Genomic DNA, 21,137 nt, shown 5'->3' with positions numbered 1-21,137 from the left:
AAGGCAACCTGGTACTAGAGGCTGGATGTCAGAAATTCATACAGATAATACAGAAGAACAGAAGCCTTGGGGAAGGAGGAGGAGGTGGAATAGAGACTAGGAGAGGCAATGTGGTTTGCCTGAATGAAGGAAAACATATTTGATGAGGAGAAGAGCAGAACTGTTAAAAAAGTGGAAATGGCTTTAGCTTATTCTCCTCCTGCAGAGACCAGAGGAAGCCAACAGTTCAGACTTAAAGAACTACCATAACCTGGACATTTTGCAGTGTATCCCACTGGAGTATCTCCCATTGTACTGCAGCCATTATCTTGTGAAAAGAAGCTGCTTGAACAAGCTTGTGGCATTTCTGCCTTCCTGGGGTTGCCCTGTCTGTGGCAAGACAGACCAAACCATTCTGAGGTATTACTAGGGCTGTGCTTGTGGCGCTGCTTGGTTCCCAGAAAGCCAAGGGAGCTGGGAGATGAAGAGACATGGGCCAGCGAGACCCTGTGCCAGACACCTCCCAGCCATATAGGAACAATGGAGCTTGGCTACATCTGCTATTAAAGCAATGGCTGCGAACCTATGTTTTGCAGATTCCAAGGGATGCTTCTAAAAGCTGTGTGAAAAGTAACTAAGAAAAGCAAGTCTACTGCCAGCAGGCTTTGCTTGGCTGTGGAGGTGTCCACATATCCTCTGAACAGTGCTCAGGTGTCCACAAATGGAATAAAACTGAGCTGGCTGTTGAAAAGCTTTTATCAATGGGCATCACTGCTCTGCCCTTCCCTACACAAATCACTCTTGTTTCCATTGGCAGCTCAGAAACAGCAGCCTCTCCAAGAAGAAGTCACTAATTTTACAGGTAGGCACCTGTACTTATCCCATCTTCTCTCCCTTACCATCTTCCTCCACTAATTTCAGTGTTTCTAAATTTCTCAAGCAGCAAATCTGCTACCATTCCTCTTGGGAAGCTAGCATGCAGCCTATTGCCAAAAGAAATCAAGTTTTTCCAGCTTGTATTTGGAAGACAAGAAGCATGGAAAAGCCAGCTGAGAGCATCTGCTGAATTTCTTGCTGCCACTAAGGGCCTGGCTCCTTTATATGGTCTCAACAACCAAACACAGAGCAGTGAGCAATGCAGTGTATTCCAACAACATTGCAAGGGCTTACGAATAAAACTTGACAAAGTCCTGGCATGATTTATGACTATTGTGGGCTTTGGGAATTAATGTGAACAAGGAACCTCATCTGTCAGATGTGTTGCATACAGAGAGGCTCTGACCTGCACCTCCTGTTCTACTTAATATATGGTAATCCATGCAACTTTCTCATTCATCAATAAACACCCAGCATTCATGCAGATTCTGCTGTCATTCTAAGTGAGGTCCTCCACTAAAAACTGCCACCTTTCTAGTAGCTAGCCCTCGCAGCACGTTTGGCAGTAGGCGAATAGCAATGAACATCATCCTTGCCCATCCTAAGGTCATTAGGGATTGCAGCTTAGAGCACAGCTGAGTGCTTTTCCAGTCCTTTACCTTGTTCGTGCCATCACGTTGTTCTTCTTGGGCTGCTGATTAACTGGGCTTCCCATATTGCCATTCTTCAGGGAACCCTTCCGAGCCAGCTCCCTCTGCTTCTCTGCATATGGGATACAAAGGGGAAAAGCAAAATTAGGGCATCAGCCTGGCTAGCCACCATACAGCTGTAGAAACCCAGATTTGATAGCAGCAAAAGGCATATCAGAATTAATAGCAAAGGACATGAGCTCTCCATCTCCCAAGCAGGGTGTCGTGGTTTAACCCCAGCCAGCAACTAAGCACCACGCAGCCACTCACTCACTCCCCCCCCCACCCAGGGGGATGGGGGAGAAAATCGGGAAAAGAAGTAAAACTCATGGGTTGAGATAAGAACGGTTTAATAGAACAGAAAGGAAGAAACTAATAATGATAATGATAACACTAATAAAATGACAACAGCAATAATAAAAGGATTGGAATGTACAAATACTGCGCAGTACAATTGCTCACCACCCACCAATCGACACCCAGCTAGTCCCTGAGCGGCGATCCCCCGCCCCCACTCCCCCCAGTTTATACACTAGATGTGGTGTCACATAGAATCATAGAATCATTTCGGTTGGAAAAGACCTTCAAGATCATCGAGTCCAACCATTAACCATGTCACATGGTATGGAATACCCCGTTGGCCAGTTTCGGTCAGCTGCCCTGGCTCTGTCCTGTGCCAACTTCTTGTGCCCCTCCAGCCTTCTTGCTGGCTGGGCATGAGAAGCTGAAAAATCCTTGACTTTAGTCTAAACACTACTGAGCAACAACTGAAAACATCAGCATTATCAACATTCTTCGCATACTGAACTCAAAACATAGCACTGTACCAGCTACTAGGAAGACAATTATTAACTCTATCCCAGCTGAAACCAGGACACAGGGACACTGCAAAGGCCAGACGAGCTGTGTCCCATTGCCTCCAAGGTCACCAGGGGCTAAAGCTAACATACCCTGACTCATAGCAGCTTGTTGACACCACCACACTAAGATGGTCATGGAGCTTCTGGATGAGAACCAGCTGGGGCAAAGAAAGGACAGAGACCTTGCCTCTGTCTGCACCTGGTTGTTGCATGGACTCTAAGACTGTGCTTTGTGCTGGGCAAGGGAATTCATCCTTTTACTTTTTCTCCTCCTACTGAGGCTGCTACTGAGGGGCCCAGTGGGGACAGAAAAGTGTCTCCATCAAAGCACCACCATTTAGCGTTAGTCCAGCCTAGCTTGACACCAGGCCTGAGTTATTACCATTTTCCTGGACAGCAACTCAACAGACTAACACACCCCACAGCAGAAAATGTTGCTGTCTCCCTGCTTCTCTTCCTGGCAATCTGTGATGTACCCTGTGTGTCTTTTATCTCACACTGATTCTTGGGAGCTCGCTTGCTTTGTTTAAAAAGTGAAACATTTTGCAGCTGTATTTTTAAACAGTATATTGTTTGCTTAAATTTTCAGAGCTTGCTCTACTCACTGCTGAAATGTACCTTAAAACTTGGACAGTACATCGAGCTTGCTTTGTGTATTCAGTGCAAGAAGGGATTTAAATTAGCTTCTCATTTAGGAGAGACTATTTCTCTTAATAACTTCTCACCACAGGATCACAACTAGAATTCTGGTCTAAAAGCTAAGTCTTCTGCAGGTATGCAGTGTTTGTGCTGTATTAATACATCCCTGCCTCCAGTAGGGATAGGAGCCCATGTATGATGGATTACCATATAAACTGATATTCAGTTTTCTGATTCAAAGTTTCTTGTGGGAAATCAATTGGGTTGAGTTAGCAATTAGCCACAAAAGTTGAGCTAACTGTCCCAATCTAATCCTGCAACGCCAGGCAAGGCTTGCAGGGAAAAGCCGAGCATGGGGCCGGTCAGGCAGGAAAGGGCCTGGTTAAAAACGTCCTCCAGAGTGTGAGAAAATGTTGGGAACTATTTTTGTGCCATGCCTGAATAATAGGGGTTTACCAGACTGCTGGCTGGGAAACCTGAATAGTGAATTCGTTTTGCTTCTGCTTCCCCTGTGGTGTGTGAAATGTGCTGATATTTTTTTTACTCTTGCAGATTGTACTCCCCTTGGAGAGAAAAGCACTTTTTCCCACTTGTCTTGGGAAAGTGGTGTGCCTACCAGGGTGCGTAAGTGCAAGATGGGCCAACTCTGTCCTTTCCACACAGGTAAGAGCAGGGGGGTACATGTCCAAGGCTGCCTTTTTTGAGGGACAAATAAGCAGCAGAGATGCCTAGAGATTGTGGTGATGAGCGTGGCTGAGGAACCTGCAGAGAAGAGTACATACTCATACAAACCATGCCCAGCTCTGCTCCTGCTGATGAATAAATGCTCATTGAACATGGCAGGAAAAGGATCAGACTAATAACTCTCTCTGGCATGAGCAACAGACTGATACAGGATCAGAGTCAAAACCTTAAATCAGAGTAATTTCTCAGGACTGGAACTTGCAAATGCATTGGTTATCTTTGTCTCCAGAATAAAAGGCTAGTATTTTGCAGGCCACATGAATTTTGCTATTCAGACACAGAGGGATAAAGCGGGGTTTAATGGAGGCAAATGTTTACAAGCCTAAATACAAACTGACTTCCACCCATCTACACCAGAAGCTTCAGCGCTGGCCACAAATACACAGCGCTGAGACAAGCTGCCAATGCTTTAAGAGGCTGTAAAATTCACAAAAGGCACCTGACTCAGAAACAAGGTTACAGGTTTCATTTTCTGTCAAGACAGTTAAGGCCTGCCTGAGCCTTTTAAATGGACTGGCGCTCTCTGCTTTCTATCAAATGCTCAGTACAAGCACTAATGCTCTTCTCCAACTCAGATTACTCATTTGGTCGATGAATATGGACTTTTGCTAATTGTCTTTTTCCTCCAATAGGTCTCCCCACGACTATTTCTATGCTCTTACTGAGGGCTATTGCAATGTGTGGGTTTGAACAATACAAGATTTCCTATTTAACTCCTTCTTTCACTTATTTAGTGGCTTGGAGTGAACATTCCCAAAGCAATGTAAGTGCGGTAGGAACAGCCATGCCTGTGTCCCCAGCCAAATTTCTTAAGCATGAATCAACAGTTCAGCTCCCTCTTGAATGCTATGAATCCTGAGTCCCTGGTGGCCAAAAAGTGAGGGCTAGCAGGAGGAATGGGAAGTCTACCCAGCCCTGGGGTATTAGGACAAGCTCCTAGAAGGTGGTAGAGATGTGCATGAGTCACTTCAGGCTTTGAGGCAAGGAAACCTGCTTTCTGAGCCCTACAAGTATTATGAATTACTGCTACTTCCACCATCACCCAAAAGAGCTGTTTGGGTGCCAATCTCCTGAAGTAATTCTGGGCTATAAAATCCAGCACACCAACCATCAGGTCCATCAGCATGGGGGAATGAAGTTTTCAGTGCCCATTTTCTGCTCAGTGCTTCCTCCTGGCGTAGCAGGTGGAGTTTGTGAACTCCATTTCTAGGTAGTGATCTCTTTCCCAGTCTTCCAGTTCTTTTGGTTTTGGCCCCCAGATGTTTCTTTGAAGGCCAGAGACCCAAACTCTAAGTACCTAAGTTCCTTCTAGAAATGTGACTGATTTAGGCACTTCTGAAGATGTTACATTTTAACAAAAATCTGTAATTTCACAAATTAAAGTAGTTCTCATAGAAGCTGCAATCAAACACATAAACCAGCACAGTAAAGAGAAGGTGGGAGAAGGAACCACAACCTAGCCTTGATAAGTAAATGGCATTTTTCTTTAAAGCCTGCCCCATATTGGCTGATGCTACACCCAAATGAGCATGAATCCCAAGATCACAACCCTCCACTGACCCAACTGTGCTAACCTTTGTGTGAAACCTGGGAACTATGCACCTGGGCAATTCTCAGGGCATGAAAAGCTAAGATGCTCTTTCCTTCTGAGTCATCCCAGACTCTCCAGTATGGTAGTCAAGTATTCCCCACTGGACTTAGATGAGACCTGCGTTCCCGCATGTCTCCCCCAGCCTCAAGGCCACTGCTTATTGGGGGCATGGTCCCACCAGTGAGGATAGGCATATTTTGTCCTCAGCACTTGGCAGTTTCTGGCACTGGCTATGAAAAGGCTCTCCATGTCCAGGACTGCCTGTGCTGCCTGCAGCATTCCAGTACGTGCAGTGAACTTCCAGGAAGGCAACACAGCTTGATGGAAAAATCAATGTCAACCCTACAAAACTACCTAACTCAGGGCAACTCTTGGGCACCGGAAGAATGAGGAAGGGTTGTTAACAGGCACTCCCACCAAATACAGAGAAAATGGAACATACAAGAACAAATGAAGAAACAGAAGACTCTAATTTCCAGCCATTGGTTATTTTGTGTCTGGTGAGTTTGCTGTTTGATGATCAATGAAAAGCTAATAAAGCAGAGATACAAGGTGAAGGACAGAGACTTGGAGATGGGGAAGCTAGAATGAAACAAGGCTGCTCTCCAGCTACTTTAGAGAAATCACTAACTGCTGGCAGTAAAAGGGCAGTATAATAGCAGAGCTCCAATGATGCTCTTTACGTGGCATTTGCAAGTATTTGAAATAAGTTGTTTAGCTTTCATTTCACTTGGCCGTTTTACTTTTTATCATTGTACCTAGCAAAATACTCACACCCATGTGGCTTGTTGTCCTCCTTCCCATGAAGCAGTTATGGGTGACTGAGCACACTGTGAGTGCAGGTGTGATGGCTTGCAGAGCCAACAGGCAATCATTAGCAATACCAGCAGGGCTGGTACAGTTTGGAGAGAGACAGCTTTACCCAAATCCAGGTTCCTGCTGGCTTTTCATGAATTTTCCAGACAGACATTTCCTTGAAGAAGCAGGATAGAGCAGAGGAGGCTGGGAGGGCATGAAGCAGCCTGCATGTGCCTTTGACATTAAGAAGTATGCTCAATTAGGAGTCTGAAGATCCTGTCTGGTCATTAGCAGGGTTGCTGTGTTGGGCAATCTACCTGGCTCCATGCTTGAGTGGAGCCAAGCAGGATTAGCGTCTGTTTCAGTGGAGAGCTCAGAGAACACGGACAGCTATGCTGTCAGCCTGATGCACTGGGAAATTTGTCTGCACCAGTTCCACTTAAGTTAATCCTGGACGTTGTGTCAGAAGAGGAACATGCGTAGCGGCACGTGTATGTGTTCGTGTGTGTGTGTATGTGGGGAGGGGGTGCAGGATCCTTTCAACACTACTATACTACTCTGAACAGCATGAGGGACATCTCTTTGTCTGGACCTGCCAACCACCACATCACATCTCGCCCCTCCTTTCTTGTCCACCTTGTCAATCCATCTTTAAGGCACTCTGTCCCCTTATGACATTAAAATCGTTTAAAGAAAGAAGATAAATCCATTCAACAAGCAAGCTGCTACCTTTGTGCTAGCCTCACATTAGCCTGTTCTGCTTGCTGACCCCATCTGGGCCATTCAGCATCTGCTCCAAGTGCTGCTTCAAAGGTAAGCTCTACTGGTGACAAGACAACAGACAAAGAAGCCCACAGAGCTTTCAATAAGGCAGGAATAACACCGAAGTATAAAAGAGCAAAGGAAATGCATGCTGCAGACATGATCAGGACCATAATTGGCCCAGCCCTGCATCCTGTCTGGCAATGGTCTCATGTTATAGCTGCACGCAAAGGTCCTCAATAAGATGGTGCCCCAGCATGCTAAGCACTCAGCAAACCATTCCTGCCCTGGTGTGCTTTCACCTGCCTAATTTAGGATGTGTCAGAGGATGGGCAAATAACTGCATGTTGACAAATGGAGAACACACTCCCATGGGGAACCTCAGTTAGAGAAAGTTACGTGTAAGACGAGGGGCTGAATTCCCCCCTTACTACTGGAACAGCTACAGACCTAATGAATTATTTCAAGCAATACTGTATTACTCAGTGCAATTCAAAATGGTTACCTGTTCAGCTGGCTGGATGTGTCTAGCTGCTTTATGATGAGGGAAGATAGTAATGGAGCATGTGAAGCAGAATGGACTTAACGTGAATGTGTCTACGTTAAAAATCAGATTTGAATATATCCTTACAATTATTCCTCTGTTTTCAGTCTTTAAACAAAATCATAACCAGTTTTAATAATGTTTTCCTGTTTTTTAAAAATGAAATGCTGAACAGCTTCTTTGGTACATGTTGCTATGCATGGCATTGGTTTTGCCTACACACTGCCCAAAACCAGAAATGGCAAAAGTAGCCATATGTTTTGGTCTCCTGCAGAACCGCTCCTTTTGCAATTTCAGGCAAAGCAGACAAGCCAGGAATGTGGTGAACATCACTCTGTGCTATGCTGAAGAGCTATTTGGAGGGTCAGACCGCCCCCCAAATCCATAGTTTCCATTTGTCCCAAGATAGTGAGTGACTCTGGCTATGGTCAGACAGTGGTGGGTGGAGAGTGGTTTAGGATGTCGTTGTGTCTCACTACCACCGTGCTTGACCACGTGTATCCCCCTCATTTGAGGCAGCCTGATCAGCACAAATGATGTTTGGTGGCAGACTAGGCTGATTTGCTTCCTTTGCACCGTGGGTTGGAATCACGCAGATGCTGACTGCTCCTGTCTCTTTGCTGAGAGCCACTGGCTGAACCTTGCTAACTCAATTGCTTTTGAACCTGCCTGACTAGGAGGAGACGGAGATTCCTGCTATGGGGACATTGCGTTGTGGGTCCATGGGATTTGCTGCAGTGGGAAGACAAAGAGAAATTAATCCAGTGTGAAAAAGTTGTATTTTTCCATCTTCAAGGTCTACGAGATGATATTTTGGGATGTATTTGCCTCTTTGTCCCCCACTGCCAACCAAGACCGCTGCACTCCCTGGAGAGATTTGGAGAGCGTAAGTGCAACCACGTGGGTGGCATTAGTGCAACTGCATCAGAAAGAAAGGCAACAGAAAAGCAATTTTTAGTAAACAGGGGTAGCAGAAATTAAAAGGATCTGTCTGCGGTCAGCCCCCTGCTCTGAATACAGGGAATACAGTTTAAAGCCGATATGCTCTGGGCACCAGTGTTGATTATTCAGGACAGGCCATCTGAATCAGGATTGTTTCACCCAGCTTCACTAAAGACTCTTCAGATAAGCAAAGGTCAGATAGCTAAGTCATCCAACTACCAAATTGAGCAAGTTGTGCAAGACACAGTATTTTTAGCTGAAGTATGTTGTTTTTGCTGACCCAGTCAAACTTGGGGAAATTAGTGAATTATGTCTAATTGTGAGAACTGGCAGGTGTATAAATCTGTCTTCCAAGGTCCTTCTTAGACCAGGTTTTAAAGCATCCAAGTAGCTGCATTTTCTTAATGTTTTGCTGATCTGGCTGCTGCTCTGTGCCTTTGGCATGGCTGAGAGTTGTCACAAACACCAATGGGCTTTGAGTGGTTTTAAGCTCCCCTGAAGGCCTGACCAGACACAGAACTGGTAAATGACCTAGGGAGTTATCGTGGTTTAAGCCTAGCCAGCAACTAGGCACCACGTAGCCGCTCACTCACTCCCCTGCCACGTCCCAGTGGGATAGGGAGGCGAATCGGGGAAAAAGTAAAACTCGCGGGTTGAGATAAGAACAATTTAATAACTAAAGTAAAATAAAATGTAATACAAACAATAATAATAATAAAATATAATAATAATTATAATGAAAAGGAATATAATAAAATAAAATTAAGAAAAGGAAAAAAACCCCGATCAAACAAGAAAAGACAAGTGATGCACAATGCAATTGCTCACCACTTGCCGACCGATGCCCAGTTAGTTCCTGAGCAGCGATCCACCCCCCAGGCCAACTCCCCCCAGTTTATATACTGGGCATGATGTCACATGGTATGGAATATTCCTTTGGCAAGTTTGGGTCAGCTGTCCTGGCTATGCTCCCTCCCAGCTTCTTGTACACCTGCTTGCTGGCAGAGCATGGGAAACTGAAAAATCCGTAACTTAGGATAAGCGCTACTTAGCAACAACTAAAACATCAGTTTGTTGTCAACATTATTTGCACACTAAATCCAAAACACGCTGTACCAGCTACTAAGAAGAAAATTAACTCTATCCCAGCCAAAACCAGGACAATATCCACCCCTTATTCTACACCATTTACGTCATGCCCAGATCCCACACTTCCCAATACATTTCCAATTAATCACCACCACTTTCCCTGTCTTTTAATATATACACACAGATATAATTCCTGCAGTCTATGGGCCATCTCTATCAAATGTCTGTCGAGTTCATTCAGTCCATGACTTTGGGCTCCATCTGTCATAACAGTCTGTCCGGGCAGGAGGGATGGTGCAAAGTCCGCTCAGTTGGTAGAGCAGGATCCGGCTTTGATGCAGTGCGGCGGGCAGGTGACATTGGGCACAGCAGGAGGATCGTGTGTAGTGTTGGATTGTTGCATGCTGAAGTCAGTCCCGGTTCCATCACTACTGAAATTCGCTCAGTTTTATCAAAGTTCTTTCTTGCTTAATCTAAGTGTTTCTTACTGTAATACCATTGGTATAGCATATAACAATTATAGTAATGATAACATACAGTGGCAGGGTTATATAGCAACTAACATAATACAATTTAATCTATTAACTATTCTCACCTAAAATCAAATCCCCTTGAGGCACACATCGGACTTCCCCATCCTTTCGCAAAACCCACCAAGTGCACCCAGGTCCTTGAGCAAAAGCAATCCCATGAATGGGTTTGCCTTTGCCTGAGGCAGGAGAAACCCAGACTGTCTTCCCTAACATATTTTTTATGTGCACTACAGGGACTTCATCCCCTTCTACAGTATGTAAAAGTTCTGATTGGGCAGGGCCACCCTGATTGGCAGATCCAGACAACGAGCTCGCATAGGAAACTGCAGTCGCCCAGGAACTCTAGAAGTGATCACGGACTGGCCAGAAGGCAAAGATTTTGGAATGTCACCAGAGGAGGAGGTGACGCGTGCTGATGAGGCCCCACTGTATAATAAACTGACAGAAAATGAGAGGCAATATGCCCTGTTCACTGATGGGTCCTGTTGCATTGTGGGAAAACATCGGAGGTGGAAGGCTGCTGTATGGAGTCCTATACGACAAGTCACAGAAACTGCTGAAGGAGAAGGTGAATCGAGTCAGTTTGCAGAGGTGAAAGCCATCCAGCTGGCTTTAGACATTGCTGAAAGAGAGAAGTGGCCAGTGCTCTATCTCTATACTGACTCATGGATGGTGGCAAATGCCCTGTGGGGGTGGTTACAGCAATGGAAGCAGAGCAACCGGCAGTGTACTGGTAAACCCATCTGAGCTGCCACACTGTGGCACTGGGGAGCTGCCAGGCACGGACCTGCCTCTAACTTGGACAAAACAGTTAAAGGAGGAGTTTGGGGCTGCTTCCCAGCACTTCAGCTGTCTCCAGATGAAGCCAAAACACTCTTGGAGGTGCCTGAGAGGAGTCCCAGAGAGATATCAGGCATTGACCTGCCTTCAGTATGAAGAAAGCTCTTCAAGTAAGTGTGCCAGTGTGCTCCCCACCGCTTAAGCAATAACCTCCAGTGGGAGTGTGATGGCTACATCCAATCACCTTAAATCATGAGTGGTATCGATTGGGAGAATGGTCACATCAAAACCTAGGCCACACAGGTAAAGAAGCACTTTGCTGCACAGAGTAAAGGCTGGCCTATAAACAGGTGCTGGCAGACCATGGAGCTTTTCAGGCTGAGCCTGGGCTGTATTTGCCTCCTTCCTTGGCTTGAGGGTAAGTTTCTCCTCCTTTGGGGTAGCTGGAAAGTGGGAAGCAAGCTTCCTCCTGGGTTTTAACCCAGTTTCCTGCTGAAGTGTTACTTGGGGTGCAAAGGTCTGAACCCACCAGCTGTAAAACAAGTGCCTGCAGGTGCATTTCAAGGCAGCATGTAAAATAGGGTTAAACGCAGGAGTACAGGAGAGTGAGGGACAGGCTGGCAAGGTGCTGGGATGGCTTGGCCAGGGACACCGTGGCATCATCCCAGCCACTTTTATAAAGTGTTTTTAAACTGCTAAGAGGAGTGGGTGAATGTCTGCTCTGGGGGAGAGGCAGGCACTAAGCCACCTCCTGAGCGCTGTGTTTGCTCCCTGCCCCAGCTGCTCCTTCTCTAGCAGGTTTGGTTAGGACCTGGCGGTGACACCATGGTGGGATGCCAGCAGAACAGGACAGCCTTCGGGGTCTTGCTCTTTCTCTTTGCTCTAATGAAGTTCTTGTCCGGTGTTAGAAGAAAGTGGTTCTTTACTGCTGCCACACAACAGAAACCCCATGGCTATGTTTTATTAGTAAATTAAGGAGGATCATAGGATGTTTCCCAGCAAACTTCTTTTCCTTTCCAGTGAAATGTATTTGGTGCAATTGCACGATCAGCTGCTGCATTTCAGCTAGACCACTAATAAAACCACAACTGTTTTGCAAGAAAGGAATTTATCTCCCCAATACCTGGCAATGCCCAAAGCAAGCTCGAAGAGCAGAGAGCAAACATGTTCTTTGCTTGGGGCTGATCTCCCCCTGCAGCAGCCTCTCCTCATCCCATCCTGCCTGGAGCTGCTGAGTTTTAAGGCTGCCAGCATGACAGACGTGCTTGCTCTCAACAGACCTTAGAGAGTTGGGTTTCCTGCTGGAAACTGGAAATCCTGGAATTGCCTAAGTTGGTTCTGACAGTGGTTTCTTTGGAAAGTCCCTGCAAGCAGGGAGGGAGCTGAAGTGTCTTCTTAAGAAGTGAAGCCTAATAGTAAGCCAGTAAGGTATGATGGGTGGTGGGAACCCAGCCTCAGGCACTAGCAGGATCTGTGCATGTAAAAGCAGAAAGAAAAGTGCTGCAATAATACCGCATTTAACACTGACTCTTGATTCTCACGCACTGAATGTGAGGCTGGCAGCGGCTCTGCTGGGCAGCCTGGCCTGGTTCCCATAACCTGGGGGGCCGCTCTGCTCCCCTCCGATCCCCTGTGCCCTGCTGGCTGCTCCCTGAACCCTCACACTTTGCTCTTCTAAGATAGCCCTAAGCATCTTGCATGGAAGAGGCAGAAAGGCCAAGCTCATTGATACTTCTCCTCCTCTATATACTTTTCCAGCCTCAAACTATTTCCTGCTCGGGGGGGTTTCCTGACCCTGGTGTGTTTAACTCTTCAGTGGCTATCAGATCTCCTCCCTTGGCTTGCACAGGCTCTCCCCGGCAGCAAGGATGCACAGCTGCTGTGTGCAGAGCCACCTCCTGCATGCTGTGAGCCTTCCCTTGGTATCCCATCTGGGACCAGTCCCTGACCAGATTGCCCCTGCCCATCCTCTCCAGGCCTCTCTGGATTTTCATAGAATCATAGAATCATTTCGGTTGGAAAAGACCTTCAAGATCATCGAGTCCAACCATTAACCATGCCCCCTAAACCATGCCCTGGAGTACCCTGTCCACTCGCTTTTTGAATACCTCCAGGGATGGTGAATCAACCACTTCCCTGGGCAGCCCATTCCAATGTTTGACAACCCTCTCAGTAAAAAAATTTTTCCTAATATCTAACCTAAACCTCCCTTGCCTCAACTTGAGGCCATTTCCTCTTGTCCTATCTCCAGACACCTGACAGAAGAGACCAACACCCACCTCACTACAACCCCCCTTCAGGTAGTTGTAGAGAGCGATAAGGTCTCCCCTCAGCCACCTCTTTTCCAGACTGAACAACCCCAGATCCCTCAGCCGCTCCTCATAAGACTTGTGCTCAAGGCCCCTCACCAACTTGGTTGCTCTATATTTTATATATCTCCATCACCCCCCCCCCAAGGAACTGGTTTTCCCCACATGCATAAGCTTTGTGTTGACCTCACCCACGTCCCCTGCTTCCCACCATTTATCCATGTGTTTTTCCATACCGAAACCTTTCTTCTTTTCCTATGGCTGCTCTGCTTCCTTGGAGGCCTTTCATGAGATACTTGGTCAAATGGACTTTATCCCCTTCTACAGTACGTAAAAATTCTGACTGGGCAGGGCCACCCCAATTGGCAGATCCTCTGGTGTTGACTAACCAGGTGGCTTTTGCTAAATGTGTATCCCAATGTTTGAAAGTTCCACCTCCCATTGCTCTCAATGTAGTCTTTAACAGTCCATTGTATTGTTCGATTTTTCCCAGAGGCTGGTGCATGATAGGGGATATGATACACCCACTCAATGCCATGCTCTTTGGCCCAGGTGTCTATGAGGTTGTTTCGGAAATGAGTCCCGTTGTCTGACTCGATTCTTTCTGGGGTGCCGTGTCGCCACAAGACCTGCTTTTCAAGGCCCAGGATAGTGTTCCGGGCGGTGGCATGGGGCACAGAATATGTTTCCAGCCACCCGGTGGTTGCTTCCACCATTGTAAGCACATGGCGCTTGCCTTGGCGGGTTTGTGGGAGTGTGATATAGTCAGTCTGCCAGGCCTCCCCATATTTATATTTCAGCCATCACCCTCCATACGACAGGGGCTTTAACCGCTTGGCTTGCTTAATTGCAGCACATGTTTCACATTCATGGATAACCTGTGCAATAGTGTCCATGGTCAAGTCCACCCCTTGATCACGAGCCCATCTATATGTTGCATCTCTTCCCTGATGGCCTGAGGTGTCATGGGCCCACTGAGCCATAAACAGCTCACCCTTATGTTGCCAGTCCAGGTCCACCTGAGCCACTTCCGTCTTAGCAGCCTGGTCCACGTGCTGGTTGTTTCGATGTTCTTCAGTGGCCCGACTCTTGGGTACATGAGCATCTATGTGACATACTTTTACAACCAGATTCTCTAGCCGGGATGCAATATCTTGCCACAGTGCAGCAGCCCAGATGGGTTTACCACTACACTGCTCTACTTCCATTGCTGTAACCACCCCCACAGGGCATTTGCCACCATCCATGAGTCAGTATAGAGATAGAGCACTGGCCACTTCTCTCTTTCAGCAATGTCTAAAGCCAGCTGGATGGCTTTCACCTCTGCAAACTGACTCGATTCACCTTCTCCTTCAGCAGTTTCTGTGACTTGTCGTATAGGACTCCATACAGCAGCCTTCCACCTCCGATGTTTTCCCACAATGCAACAGGACCCATCAGTGAACAGGGCATATTGCCTCTCATTTTCTGTCAGTTTATTATACAGTGGGGCCTCATCAGCACGCGTCACCTCCTCCTCTGGCGACATTCCAAAATCTTTGCCTTCTGGCCAGTCCGTGATCACTTCTAGAGTTCCTGGGCGACTGCAGTTTCCTATGCGAGCCTGTTGTGTGATCAGTGCAACCCACTTACTCCACGTGGCATCAGTTGCATGATGTGTAGAGGAGATTTTTCCCTTTGAACATCCAGCCCAGCACTGGCAGTCGGGGTGCTAAGAGGAGCTGTGTTTCAGTACCAACCACTTCTAAGGCAGCCCAAACTCCTTCATATGCTGCCAATATCTCTTTTTCAGTTGGGGTATAGCGAGCCTCGGATCCTCGATATCCCTGACTCCAAAACCCCAGGGGTCGGCCTCGGGTCTCCTCCGGTGCTTTCTGCCAGAGGCTCCAGGTAGGGCCATTCTCCCCGGCTGCAGTATAGAGCACATTTTTAACATCTTGTCCTGCCCGGACTGGTCCAAGGGCTACTGCGTGAACAATCTCCCGTTTAATTTGTTCAAAGGCTTGTTGCTCAGGGCCCCATTTAAAATCATTCTTCTTCCGGGTAACTTGATAGAGAAGGCTTACAATTAGACTGTGATTTGGAATATGCATTCTCTAAAAGCCCACAATGCCTAAGAAAGCTTGTGTTTCCTTTTTACTAGTCGGTGGGGACATAGCTGCTATTTTGTTGATCATGTCCATTGGGATCTGACGATGCCCGTCTTGCCATTTTATTCCTAAAAACTGGATCTCCTGTGCAGGTCCCTTGACCTTACTTTCTTTTATGGCAAAACTGGCTTTCAGTAGGATTTGGATTATTTTCTTCCCTTTCTCAAAAACTTCTTCTGCTGTGTTGCCCCATACGATGATGTCATCAATGTATTGCAGGTGTTCCGGAGCTTCACCCTTCTCCAGCGCAGTCTGGATTAGTCCATGGCAAATGGTGGGGCTGTGTTTCCACCCCTGGGGCAGTCGATTCCAGGTGTACTGGACGCCCCTCCAAGTGAAAGCAAACTGTGGCCGGCTCTCTGCTGCCAGAGGGATTTAGAAAAATGCATTAGCGATATCAGTTGTGGCGTGCCACTTGGCTGCCTTTGACTCCAGTTCGTATTGAAGTTCTAGCATGTCTGGCACGTCAGCACTCAGCAGTGGCGTGACTTCATTCAGGCCACGATAGTCAACTGTTAGTCTCCACTCTCCGTCTGACTTTTGCACTGGCCATACAGGGCTGTTAAAAGCAGAGTGAGTCCTACTGATCACCCCTTGGCTCTCCAGTCAACGAATCAGCGTATGGATGGGAATCAGGGCGTCTCAGTTGGTGCGATATTGCTGCCGGTGCACCGCTGTGGTAGCGATTGGCACCTGTTGTTCTTCAGTCCTCAGCAACCCCACAACAGAAGGGTCCTCCGAGAGACTGGGCAAGGCGGACAGCTGTTCAATTTCCTCCATCTCCAAGGCAGCTATACCAAAAGCCCTCCAGTACCCTTTTGGGTCCCTGAAATACGCTCTCCTGAGATAATCTATGCCAAGGATTGTCACGACCCAGATTGGACAGACCAGGGAGTCGTGTTTAATTCAAAATTCCCTTGGGCTAAATTAAGGTGAAACAACACCAAACGATCAGTTAAAGATTTTATTTATGACAGAAGCAAACTGAACTGGGGAGGCGTGATAGTAGGTGGCAGGGTTTCTCACAACAGGAATTTGCATAAGACTACTTCTGTAAACCATGTAACCCAGGGTAACCATATACATCGATTCAGGGAATAAGGAGATCCCTCCCGTTGAGTCATGAGGTTCAGAGCAGACCCCCTTGCTTTCTAGACTCCTCCTCAGAGAAGGGCCCAGGGGTGGCTGGATCCACTCCTAGTCTCAGACTTGGTCAACAGTTTATGTCTTGAAACAGATGAGGTGTAGGGATTGTGGAAAAGGAAAAGGAGAGAGAGAGAAAAAGGAAGACAGAAAGATTTCACCGGTCCTGGGTCCAGCATTGGTTCAGTCAGCCAAGGGGTCCAGTCAGCCAAGGGGTCCAGTTCCGGTGGGCTTGCGCACCCAGGGCTTCAGTTTGTGTCCTTTTATCATCCTTGCCCCTCCTTTGGGCAGGCACCCGAACTCGTCAGGTTAATGAGCAGTTTGTGAGCCTTTGGGCTTGGGGGTCGTTTGTGGAGTAACTTCTTCCCTGCAGACGTGGCCATTGTTTGATCTTTGTATCAGAACAGCTTATCAGAACAGGGAGCTGCGCACCCTCCAGCACGCCCTCCCCCTCCTGTTGCTGATGTCTGAGCTGATGGGCTTTTCACCTTGGTTCCTTGCTGTGCAGGGTTTGTCTTTAAGCAGAACTTGCCCCACCACAATGTTTGAGACATTAACTCTTTCAGTCTCTCACAAGGGTGCACGGAGCCTCTGGGCCAGTCACAATGGGGTGTTTCTGCCATTTATTCCCAGTTAGGCTTACTTCAGCCTCCAATACCGTTAGCTGCTGCGATCCCCCTGTCACACCAGAAATACAAATGGGTTCTACCCCTTTATAGCTTGATGGCATTAGGGTACGTTGTGCACCGGTGTCTACTAGAGCCTTATATTCCTGTGGGTCTGATGTGCCAGGCCATCGAATCCACACCGTCCAGTAAAGCCGGTTGTCCCTCTCCTCCACCTGAGTGGAGGCAGGGCCCCTCTAGCCTTGGTCATAGGATTCTCCACTCACTTTTTGTAAAAATGGATTAGAATTCCTTCTCATAGGATCAGGAGTAAGATCAGCCCTTTCACTCTGTCTGGCACGCTGCTCACACTGCCCTCCAGAGACCGGAGCAGCAATTTTCTTGGAAGAACCCTCATCTGTGATTGTTTTTCCTGGCAATTCATGTACCCATGCATCTAGGACCGAGGTAGGTTTTCCATCCCACTTCATCATATCCTCTCCGTGTTCACGCAGGTAAGACCACAGGGTACCCCATGGTGTGTACCTTCTATCTCCTCTCTCTTGAGCAGAGGGACGTGTATTCCTAATAGCTGAGATATGGGTCCATACAGGTGGGAGGCAGAACTTATCCTCAAATTGCTGGAACTCTCGGGACAGTTTCTCGGCTAGTACGTCTGGCAGTTTCTCCACAGCCGAGATGAGGGAGGAAGAGAGACTTTCTTTGTATTGCCGGAGTCGGCCAGCCACTTCATCCACTGTTGGTCCCGCTTCGTCTTTCCAGTCCATTACTGCCAATGAGTTGGCATACGACGATGGTACGCTCCGTGTAAACTTCCGCCACATGGGTCGTGTGCAGTGGACTTCATCTGGATCTGTGGGTAACTGCACATTGTCTGGGTCATAATAAACCATCTCCCACATGGCTCATTCACTCAGGTACTGCATGCCTTTCTCCATGGTAGTCCACTTGCTTGGATGACATACAACATCTTCCTTGAAGGGGTACCTTTTCCTTATGCGTGACAGAAGTCACATCCAGAGGCTGAGGGCTTGTGTCTTTTTTCCAATCGCTTTGTCAATGCCCCCTTCCCTAGACAGGGTTCCCAGCTGCTTGGCTTCCCTACCCTCTAATTCCAAGCTACTGGCTCTGTTATCCCAGCATCAGAGCAGCCAGGTGATAATGTGCTCGCCTGGATGACAGCTGAAATATTTTCGCATATCTCGCAGCTCACTCAAGGATAGGGATTGGGTGATTACCCCTGGTTCTGTCTCTTCCTCCTGTTCTCGTGATGATCCTGGTTCATCTTCATCCCTCACTACGCAAACTGATTTTTTTATATTTCTTCTTCTGTATAGGGGCGACTGATACTGGCACTGGTTGGTTCTCTGGTTCAGCTGCATCACCCATCGCTGGGGTTTGAGTAGCCACAGTGCTTGTTGCCGGGGTTTGAGCGGCCACGGTGTCTGCCACCAGGGTCTGAGTAGCGGCAGTACCTGTCGCGGGGGTTGATCTCTGGGTGGTATTTCTAAATAGTTGTTTAACCCTAAACAAGACCTGAACCACATTCAGGAACATGCTGGTTCCTAGCAATAGGTACATGCTGGTTTCAACATTCCAAGGATATTCAATAATTGCAAAATTCTCAAACGCTATTGTAATTAGCTTGGCGGAGAAGGGGAAGATGTGGGAAGACGTCTCCCCCAGAGGTTGGCTCCCCGAGGAGAAAAGGTAAAAAGTGTAATTATTAATAGTTCCCACTAGATGGCTCCCGAAGTACAGAGGTGACGGCAATGCTGAGTACAAATACCGGATTAGTCCCACGACCGATAATTTTATCGTACCATAAACCAGTGTTACATAGTACAGCAAAGCGAAAACCTTAATCCACCTCACCTTATGGGCGATAAGCAGCAGCATAGGGACTATATACGGCAAGTGAGGTGATACATAACACAACTCTAAGAACGAGCGCCACAACTCTAAGAGCCGATAAATCAACATTGTGACCAGCGACTATTAAACTAATATAATGAATGCTTGTAACAAATTCCTTTTAACACACTCCGGTCAGATCTGTCGTTATCACAACCCTTCGTGCCCCACGTTGGGCGCCAAAAAAAGGACTGTCGTGGTTTAAGCCCAGCCAGCAACCAGGCACCACGAAGCTGCTCACTCACTCCCCCCACCTCCCAGTGGGATGGGGGAGGAGAATCGGAAAAAAAGTAAAACTCGTGGGTTGAGATAAGAATGGTTTAATAACTAAAGTAAAATAAAATGTAATACTAACAATAATAATAATATTATACTACTAATACTACTAATCATTATTATTATTGTAATGAAAAGGAATATAATAAAAAAAAATAAACCCCAAGAAAAAACAAGTGATGCACAATGCGATTGCTCACCACCCACTGAACGATGCCTGAGCAGCGATCCACCCCTCCTGGCCAACCCCCCCCCCAGTTTATATACTGAGCATGACGTTCTATGGTATGGAATATCCCTTTGGCTAGTTCAGGTCAGCTGTCCTCGCTATGCTCCCTCCCAGCTTCTTGTACACCTGCTTGCTGGCAGAGCATGGGAAACTGAAAAATCCTTAACTTAGGATAAGCGCTACTTAGCAACAACTAAAACATCAGTGTGTTATCAACATTATTCGCACACTAAATCCAAAACACACTGTACCAGCTACTAAGAAGAAAATTAACTCTATCCCAGCTGAAACCAGGACAGGAGTACAAAGACAATGTTTGCATCTCTTTTCTGAGGATACAGCTCCTAACTTCTCATATAGGAGCTACTGCAACAATCAGTGCATTGCATGCAGAGCAATGCAGGGCTCATTCTGGGGTAATGCTCACCAAGAGTGCTGGCTGCACAAGTTGCAGAAAGGTCTCTGTTGGCCACGCAGATGTTACTATTTGTGTTTCCCTTTGGAAAGCACACACAAAACAGAAGCGCCACACTATTCCTTAGCACAGAGGAGGACAGGTAAATGACTGCTCTGGGCATGACCAAAGCTATCATCCACTTACACCACAAGCATCTCCAAAAGTGGCTTTATGTTCCAGCAGCATGTCCCCGTCCCCTAGACATACTGTCTCAGCCCCAAAGCTCATTTATCTGACCTTCATGTGGTTATAGGAAGGAACGCCTTCTCTCTTTATGTCCACTATTGGGCTTTGATGTGTAGGAGAGCAGGGCATCCAGTGTAGTTAGCCAACTATCAAAGAAAACCTTATGGCTGTAAACTTTAGTGAAAAAAATTACTATTTTGAACACAAAGCATTTTACCTCTTCATGGCATGGTATAATCACGAATCATCTTTGTGAAACAGTAAGCTATATTTTTCTGATGGGAGAAACTATTGAACTGATTTACCTTAAAGCCACATAAAGCACCTGTGGCAGCAGGGGAGGAGAGAACCATGATTCCCAGCTCCCAGTCCTCTGCCTGAGCTGTCTCTGCAGCCATTTTATTTAGACATGTTGTGACTACGTAGCAGCAGGCAGCACTTCATCTCTCTTCATCTTTGAACATCTTTCTGTACTGATTTCAAAGGCATCTATTGTCACAGTTCCCAGCTAACAAGGGCATTGTCTTGTGATTCAGCCTGTGCTTTTTCACTTAATTTTTAAGGATTGAGACTTTTATTCCTAATGGATGCAAAATACTGAATATAAAGATTTCATTCATCACTGTCAAAACTGGAATATATGAACAGCATCAATTTTATTTAAATGTGGGGATTTTTTTTTCATCTTTCACATTTACCTTCAGAAAAGGATTTATTTGGTATTTTCATGTACTTTTCAAAGACCATTTTTCCTGCCAGCCAGAAGAACAAAGTTAGATATCTGCGGAAGTGTTTGCAACCTAACAAGCCCAGCTAAAATGTTTCAGTTTATAAATTGAACTCTACAAAATATAATCCGTAAAACTGAGCTACTCTCTCCTTTAACATATTTTTAAAGAGACAGAGAAAATGAAGTTATTTCACCTGGAAAGAACTTCTGCAAATGCCCCCTCATCATTTCTACTCAACTGAACACAGGTTTAAGACAAAGCCATTTGCTTGACCCTGCTGTATGGTGTAT

At 46.7% G+C, this 21,137-nt stretch overlaps 1 protein-coding gene across 3 annotated transcripts in view; it reads right to left on the bottom strand.

The window, feature by feature from the left end:
- The window catches only part of LOC128136246 (protein FAM219A), a 172,731-nt gene that overhangs the window by 10,022 nt on the left and 141,572 nt on the right, over positions 1-21,137 (bottom strand). For all 3 annotated transcript variants that reach the window (XM_052775505.1, XM_052775507.1, XM_052775506.1), the window contains exon 3: positions 1,515-1,617. In XM_052775505.1, coding sequence (XP_052631465.1) covers positions 1,515-1,617 — 103 coding nt within the window. The remainder of the gene's footprint in view (positions 1-1,514; positions 1,618-21,137) is intronic.

This window comes from Harpia harpyja, chromosome W (assembly GCF_026419915.1).
Source record: "Harpia harpyja isolate bHarHar1 chromosome W, bHarHar1 primary haplotype, whole genome shotgun sequence".
Classification (NCBI taxonomy): Eukaryota; Metazoa; Chordata; class Aves; order Accipitriformes; family Accipitridae; genus Harpia; species Harpia harpyja.
This window is presented reverse-complemented; position numbering and strand designations above follow the sequence as displayed.